General features: G+C 36.5%; 2 protein-coding genes across 7 annotated transcripts in view; one reads left to right on the forward strand and one right to left on the reverse strand.

Moving 5' to 3' along the window:
* katnip (katanin interacting protein) overlaps window positions 1-198 on the forward strand; it is a 66,267-nt gene extending 66,069 nt beyond the window's left edge. For 5 of the 6 annotated variants that reach the window (XM_009297662.5, XM_003201362.7, XM_068217264.2 and 2 more), the window contains one exon: window positions 1-198. This exon is cut by the window's left edge and continues 365 nt beyond it. The gene's annotated coding sequence lies outside the window, so the exon portion shown is untranslated. The other variant, XR_012399560.1, reaches the window with a different exon arrangement.
* Window positions 199-2,370: 2,172 nt separating this feature from the next.
* Window positions 2,371-6,898, reverse strand: cox6b1 (cytochrome c oxidase subunit 6B1). Its single transcript, NM_001002695.3, has 4 exons — window positions 6,736-6,898; window positions 6,023-6,136; window positions 2,982-3,082; window positions 2,371-2,620 (listed from the first exon to the last, which is right to left on the reverse strand). The coding sequence occupies exons 2-4, from the start codon at window positions 6,126-6,128 to the stop codon at window positions 2,567-2,569; spliced, it is 261 nt and encodes an 86-aa protein (NP_001002695.1). The 5' UTR covers window positions 6,129-6,136; window positions 6,736-6,898; the 3' UTR covers window positions 2,371-2,566.
* Between the last annotated feature and the right edge of the window lie 1,932 nt (window positions 6,899-8,830).

Below are 8,830 nucleotides of genomic sequence, written 5' to 3' on the forward strand. Positions count from 1 at the left end.
ATGAATTTATATCTACAGCCACATTTGAGATATTCCAGCTGTATAATGGTGTCGAAATTTACAATAATTCAGATTTACACACTATTTTTCACAGATCACTCACTACAAGCACAGATATTATGCAAATGCTGCCAGTTTACCTCATATTGAATCTACTATACTTATTATTATTATTATTATTAAATATCACGTATATCTTAATTGTTTGTTTGACCCTGCTTTGTTTTTTATTTTAACTTGAGCAGAATATTGTTTGTAGATTAGTTTGATGCTTCTAATGTTGCAGAAATCATTCACAATTGAGCCTTTTCTGTCATACATTCATAACTACACACTTACTTTAATGCAGATTAATCCTAATCCTTCAGCTAACTGGACCGTCAGTAGGGATTTATATTTGTTTTCCCCATTGGAAGGCTGGTTTTTATCAGCACCATAATCTGTTGTTGATCATAACTCGCTTTTGAAATGTTTATAGAATCATATATATATACACCCACCGGCCACTTTGTTAGGTACACCTGTCTAACTGCAAATATCTAATCAGCCAATCACATGGCAGCAACTCAATGCATTTAGGCATGTAGACATGGTCAAGACGATCTGCTGCCGTTCAGACTGAGCATCAGAATGAGGAAGAAAGGAGATTTAAGTGACATTGAACGTGGCATGATTGTTGGTGCCAGTCGTGCTGGTCTGAGTAGTTCAGAAACTGCTGATCTACTGGGATTTTCACGCACAACCATCTCTAGGGTTTACAGAGAATGAGGAAAAAGAGGGAATATCCAGTGAGCGGCAGTTCTGTGGGCACAAATGCCTTGTTGATGTCAGAGGAGAATGGCCAGACTGGTTCCAGCTGATAGAAAGGCAACAGTAACTCAAATAAGCACTCGTTACAACCGAGCTCTGCAGAAGAGCATCTCTGAACACACAACACGTCCAACCTTGAGGCGGATGGGCTACAGCAGCAGAAGACCACACCGGGTGCCGCTCCTGTCAGCTAAGAACAGGAAACTGAGGCTACAATTCACAAGAGAAGATTGGAGAAACGTTGCCTGCTCTGATGAGTCTCCATTTCTGCTGCCACATTCGTATAGTCTGGTCAGAATTTGACGTCAACAACATGAAAGCATGGATCCACCCTGCCTTGTATCAACAGTTCTGGATATTTTCTTGGCACACTTTGGGCTCATTAAAACTAATTGAGCATGGTGTCAACGCCACAGCCTACCTGAGTATTGCTGCTGACCATGTCCATCCCTTTATGACCACAGTGTCTCCATCTTCTGATGGCTACTTCCAGCAGGATAACGCACCATGTCATTCAGAATCATCTCAGACTGGTTTCTTGAACATGACGATGAGTTCACTGTACTCAAATGGCCTCCACAGTCACCAGATTTCAATCCAATAGAGCAGCTTTGGGATGTGGTGGAACAGGAGATTGGCATCATGGATGTGCAGCCGACAAATCTGCAGCAACTGTGTGATGCTATCATGTCAATATCTCTGAGGAATATTTCCAGTAGCTTGTTGAATCTCTGCTATAAAGGATTAAGGCAGTTCTGAAGGCAAAAAAGGGTCCAAGTAAGATGTACCTAATAAAGTGGCCGAGTTAGTGTCCAGGTAAGTCACTAAACAGCTGAACAGTAAGAGATTGCCATACTACATATTAAGTAACGTGTTATTTAGCTCCTAGATCACTAGTTTACTAGCTATTTATACTACAAGGATATTAAAAGCTTGATTGATTGGCTGATGAACATTCTAAGGCGTCATTCTAGCGCATTGATCATTTGATGATGTGTTAAATTAAATCACAATCCAGCCCCTATGCTTTACTATTATCTGTTAAACCACTTGACGTTTTTAATGCAACAAAGTTTTTAGTCTGATCACTAGTCATTTAAAATATATTTACAATTTTTAGATCTGTTGAATGCTTGATTCTGATTGGCTGATGAGCGCTCTATAAGGTTATTTTCAGATATACGCACAGCTAAAGTAGTTCCGACAGGTTGTGAGCGCATTACAGCTCTGTATCACTACACTGAATGAGTTATTGTAGTCATGACAAAAACACAACAGAAGGCTTAGGAGGAGATGTGGAAGAAACTAGTGCTACACACAGGAGCAGTTTGAGGACAAAATCCTGACTAATGTCTCAAATACTTCATCTAATAAGTAAATATTAATAGTCAGAAATAATTTACTCAGTATCATGGCTGCTTCTCCACCTCAGATGTGCAATATTTTTGCATTAGTTCAGCAGCCTGTTGTTTGGTGACGAATATTTGTATTTTGTTGTTGTTGTGGTACGCAGATGAATGTTCAAATTTCGGACTCCATAAAAAAGCCATCAGGACAGAATCAACATTTCAGTGCCTGAGATTTTAATGCAGATTCTGCAACACTTTCATTTAAATAAGGAATGACGTTAACAATCGGCCTCGTCCTCCAGACTGACAGGTGCATTTATGAACCAACATTAATAAGGCCCCGTTCAGTTTGAGAGAGACGTGTCCACAGACAGATGCGTTTCGGTTCCCCTGATGCGCTTTCACCTTCAGATCTTCCCTGGGAAATTTCCTTCTTCCCTCTGGGTGTCCCATTTCTCGATCTGAGCGTCACACAAACATGTTAAAAGTTATGGTTCATCCTAGAATTGAAATTTGCTCACTATTTACTCACACTCAAGTGGTTCTAAACCTTTCTACATTAAGTTAAACACAAAAGAAGATATTTTGAAGAATGCTGGAAACCTATTGACTTCCATAATAGGAAAAACAAATACTATAGAAGTCAATGGTTACAGGTTTCCAGCATTCTTCAAACTATCTTCTTTTGTGCTCTGCAGAAGAAAGAAACTCATAAATGTTTGTGATCAATGATGACAGAATGTTCATTTTTGGGTGAGCTTTCATTTTTAAGAGCCTGCATCAATCAGGTGATTATGACAATGTGGATGATGGGATGTTTACCCAGGACAGAGGGCAGAGAGATTTGTAGACCCGCTTGTACCAGTCACATGGGGCTGTATCCACACCTTTGGCATCCAGAGCTTTTTGGCATCGGTGATAATCTGGCAAAAATAAATCATTATTATATCATTAATGCATCTTGAAGATGGGTCTAAACAATAAACAGACGCCATTTCACACTTATTGGTTCTAAATATTCATTAATATTACTGAATTAATAGTATTTTACTTTAATTACTAAGTATTAAGGAAAATTGGCCTCATTTATAAATTGTAGCTTATTTTCTGAACCTGGAGTGGAAACGTTTGCTTTATTAGTATCATGAACACTTCAAATTTTAGTAATTTGTATGTTTTTGTGAATGTTTTAAGCTACGTTTGATAAAATGCTCACTTGTATTATTTGAATGATTATCATTTTCAAGGGAGGTTGAAATAAAAAATGGTTTATAACATTATAAAGTGGTCACACTCACTTTTGAGCAACCGAATCAGTTCATAAATTTTTAAAATGACACACCTGGAATTGTCCAGCAGTTGTTTCGCACGGATGTATACTAATTAATTAACCACAAATAACAATCCTGATCTATAATGTATTCTGTATATATGTATATTTATACAACAGTTCTGCCTGGTTCTCCAATCTGATTTGCTGATAGCCGTGTGATATTCTGCATACTCTTACAGTCTCTTCACCCTTCTGTATTACTACGCCAAACAGAGTGACATTACGGGAATAATCTCACTATAGTTTGGCAAATATTGCAGCTGTTGGACAACATAATGTACTTCTGAGGCGGAAATAGTTGTTAAGATTGCAACTATGCAGTTTATTCATAAGCAAAGTGCCTATTTTAAATATTAACAATTTTAGTGGCCATCAGCCGGTCATACTGAGCAAAGACGGTTGATGCTCTGCCACAAGATGGCGACAGAGACTGCATAATAAGCCCTTACAGGAGAAAAACTTAGCGTAATTTCAAACTACAGCTGAACAAATCATTATAGAACAGGTAAGTGACAATCTCAGTCCATCTCTCTCTTGTGTATGTTGTAGTGCTGTATTTATACCATAGTAATCTTCTGATTGCAACAGAGAAATATTGGGAAACTCAGTAGACTGATGGCATTTCATGCGGTTCAGCCTTATCTTAAAATGTGAGCAAAATCAGCTGTTTTGTCATCGCTTTAGACATTACGCTAGAGAATCATTCAAACACTAGCTCTAAAGTGACATTTGTGAATGAGCAACCGTTTCTGCTGGTCTGACGTCAGCTGCAGATGTGAATGAAAGGCGGAAGAAAGTAGTTCCTCTTACAAAAGGGTTTTTAGACTCTGTGTTTGATTTTATTTTTTTATATACATGATTATGCAGTTGAACTGTTGTATAAACGCAATATAACACGAGTAGCGGTGCGATATGGCTGTATATCAGCACTGGTGGGACACTATGGCACTCAGCCTGTGTCCTCGAGCCAACCACCAGTGCATATACAGCCATGTCGCACTGCTACTCGTGTGATATTGCTCATATATTATATGTCAACATGAAGAAATACTATAGTATTTTATAGCAAACATGAGTTGCTTTAATAAAGAATATTATACTGTGTATAAATAGTTTTTACAACCCTTAGTTAATAAATACTCTCAACATACTGTAGTATTAACTATATTAGACTCATAAACGGTTATAAATACTGTAGCTTAACTACTTTAAATACTATAGTGTTTTAAACCATACTATAGTAAAGTCCTTGAACTATAGTATTTACTAGTGTTTTAAAACCATACTATAGTAAAGTACCTGACTTATAATATTTACTAGAGTGTTTTTAAACCATACTATAGTAAAGTACCTAAACTATAGTATTTACTAGTGTTTTAAACCATACTATAGTAAAATAGCTGAATTATAATATTTACTACAGTGTTTTTAAACCATACTATAGTAAAATAGCTGAATTATAATATTTACTACAGTGTTTTTAAACCATACTATAGTAAAGTACCTGAATTACAATATTTACTACAGTGTTTTTAAACCATACTATAGTTAAGTACCTAAACTATAGTATTTACTAGTGTTTTAAACCATACTATAGTAAAATACCTGAATTATAATATTTACTACAGTGTTTTTAAACCATACTATAGTTAAGTACCTAAACTATAGTATTTACTAGTGTTTTAAACCATACTATAGTAAAATACCTGAATTATAATATTTACTACAGTGTTTTTAAACCATACTATAGTTAAGTACCTAAACTATAGTATTTACTAGTGTTTTAAACCATACTACAGTAAAATACCTGAATTATAATATTTACCAGTGTTTTTAAACCATACTATAGTAAAGTACCTGAATTACAATATTTACTACAGTGTTTTTAAACCATACTATAGTAAATTACTTAAACTATAGTATTTACTAGTGTTTTAAACCATACTATAGTAAATTACTTAAACTATAGTATTTACTAGTGTTTTAAACCATACTATAGTAAAATACCTGAATTATAATATTTACTAGAGTGTTTTAAAGCATACTATAGTAAAGTACCTAAACTATAGTATTTACTAGAGTTTTAAACCATACTACAGTACTTGAAATATAATATTTACTAGATATTTTTGTATGGTTGTGTAAAACTACTAAAATATACTGAACTATTAACACTTCAATGTATTTCAGTATATTTAAGTAGTTTTTCATAACCACATGAAAACACACTATAGTATTTTAAAACAATACTATAGTAAAGTAGTAGTATGGTAAAGTTTCTTCTGTTAAAGAAGATATTTTAATTAAAGATACAAACCAGTAACCATTGACTTCCATAGTGAAAAAAGCCAAAAACGATGCCAGTACTTACAGGTTTACAACATTGTTCAAAATATCTCCTTTTCAACAGATGTTTAAAGCGAGTAAGCGGACAGCAAATAATGACAGAATTTTCATATTTTTGGTGAACTATCCCTTTAAGATCGATAATTGTGATTGATAAATAAATGCTCATTTCTACTGAACTCACCCAGGTAATTCTGCCAGCAGTTTCTCGTCTGGTTCTGGTTCGGGAAGCGGGCATCGAAGGGCGCCGTGCGGTAGTTCTCCAGCTTCTGCTTGATATCCTCTGCCATGACGCTCCCTATAAGAGACACACACATCCACATTACTGCATTCTCATGAAAAAAGACATCCCATATCAACAGAAAACCGGCTTAAGATCCCGCTTCTGTTAGCGTTTCGAGCTTCAAAATAATGCGAAAAACATCTGAAGGACGATTTACAACTCCCTGCAAGGGCATTTCAGGGGAAAATGCCCATATGACCATAACTGTGCGTCAGAATGTGCTTCACTTTAAGAATGAAAACAGTGTAATATAATATATTATAACATGTATATTCCCCACTGTGGTGATACATATTCAGCGCAGCTAGGCCATATAGTGACTGTGCGTACGTGACGAATTCACAACTATGACTTATGATATATGATTATTACGCACACAATAGCGCATCTAACGCATCATATTTCATATATTACTCAATGTGAGTACTTATTAGTTGTGCTACATTAAATACAAGTGCTATCAGCGATGCATTTGGCGTAATGACAATCACATTGTTACATACTTTCGCTTTTACAATGAGAATCAATTTCCTTTCCCTCAGTGAATAAAAGCCCGTCGGTGTTCAGTTTCCACGCGCATTGCTGTAAGGATGATCATAATAAGGTGTTTTTACCTGTGTGATGTGAGGCGGCTGCTGATCTGAGTGACTTTAGTTCAGTGACACACAATCCTCATCCACTTGCCGAGTGTGTGTGTGCTAGTAAGTGCACTTGAGCGCTGGCGTGCAGTCCTGTACACACGGTATGGCGGACTCAGGTCACATTGAAACGACAGATGCGATATGTGTAGGATGCGATGCACTTCATCTGACAGACACCAGGCGCCCTCATACATGCACGAGCGTTATGCTTAAATGCATATAGCTTTAAATAAGTGTAATTATGGGCTTTTTAATGTGCATTAGTGTGACCTTCAGAAATGCGGGATATGTCATCATATCCGGAATGATGTGTGCACTACAGCAGGTTAATGATTAACAGGTTATGATGTTTGCGTGATTGTAGTCCAAAGATCTCAATATATACGTTTTTGGGGGATAATTAATAACCCAACATGAAAAATAGGCTACTGTTGTAATTTATGGTGGTATTTTTACTTCATACAACTAATATACAAGACTAGGTTAATGAATGCTATAACATAGGATTATAGTCAGGGTGTGAATTACAGGGGTGTTTGTGGGGGATTGAACCCCCTAATTAAAGCATGATCACATCAAAAGGACATCAAAACAATAGGTATCCCTGCTGAAAAATCCAGCTTAAACCAGACTAGGCTGGTTGGCTGGTTTTAGCTGGTCGACCAGGCTAGTTTTAGAGGGGTTTTGGCCATTTCCAGGCTGGTTTCCAGCTATTTCCAGTCTGGTCTTAGCTGGTCAGGCTGGAAAATGACCAGCTAAATCCAGCTAAAACCAGCTTGACCAGCCTGGTTTAAGCTGGATATAGCTGGTTTTGGCTGGACTCCCAGCTTGGCTAGGCTGGTCAAGCTGGTTTTAGCTGGTCATCTCCCAGCCTGAAAAGCTAAGACCCGGCTGGAAATGGCTGGAAACCAGCCTGGAAGTGGCCAAAACCCCTCTAAAACCAGCCAACCAGCCTAGGCTGGTTTAGGCTGGATTTTTCAGCAGGGATGGGGGGTCAGCCCTTTAATAGTATAGTAAGAAATAGCTTTCTCTGATCCATATGTTAATTATTAATAGCTAAAATGTATTATATAAATAAACATTTGACCGCCCTCCCCTATAACGGGCTATACCATTGTGAATGCTAGGAAAATATCCCTCAACAGTCTGAAACTGGAGTTCTAGAGCACCAGTAGACATCTCAAGTGTTCACAAAACACGTTTCTTGTAAAATAGCTGTTTATATCTGCATGTAGCATTAAAAAAAAGAAAATTAGACACATCATTTATATAGTCTGACCTACAGTAACCTCTAAAATAGTCACCAAATATCCCTCAAAACACTGAAAACTTGTACATTTTATTAATAAAATAGTTGTAATTCAAATATATACATACATTTAATTCACTGAAGCATGTATTACTACCAAACAAATGGACACCCACCTCCAGATCATCAGTATACACTTCACACACAAGTTATAGTGAACAGATAAACTAATAAATACTGTAGTATACTTCAATTTTAGTACAGTAAATCCTATAAATACTGTTATAAAATATTATATAGTTATAGAAAACTTATACAGTATTGGAAAATGTGTTTACAGTTGTTGTATTAGCAACTGTAGAATCACCACAACAGATTAAATGATGTACTTTACTATGGTATGGTTCAAAAACACTTACAATAGATTACTGTGGTATTTTATTCATGTGTATTTCTTGGTTTGAGTGCAATATAAGCATTGTGACTTTTAAAAACAAGTGACTGGAGTTAAATGTAAAACTAACTAAAGACGTTGCACGTGTCTGAGTCCATTAATAGTTCCAGCATCACCTGCAGGGCTGTTTTCAGGAATCCTGCAGACTATATATAAGCCCAGTGTGTGGCTTTTTGTCATTTAAATGGATCAGGGTTCAGTCATTCCTATCTAAAGCCCTGAGTGCTGTGATAAATGGAAAGTATTTTGATTGTCTATTTTGGCATGGAGCAGGTCAGATGCTATCAAATAACAACCGTAGCATTCCTATGCTATTCACACCGCACGCCGATCACATTCAAGACCAGAGTAAAGGGAAGTAGACA

Source organism: Danio rerio, chromosome 24 (assembly GCF_049306965.1).
Source record: "Danio rerio strain Tuebingen ecotype United States chromosome 24, GRCz12tu, whole genome shotgun sequence".
In the NCBI taxonomy this organism is placed as follows: Eukaryota; Metazoa; Chordata; class Actinopteri; order Cypriniformes; family Danionidae; genus Danio; species Danio rerio.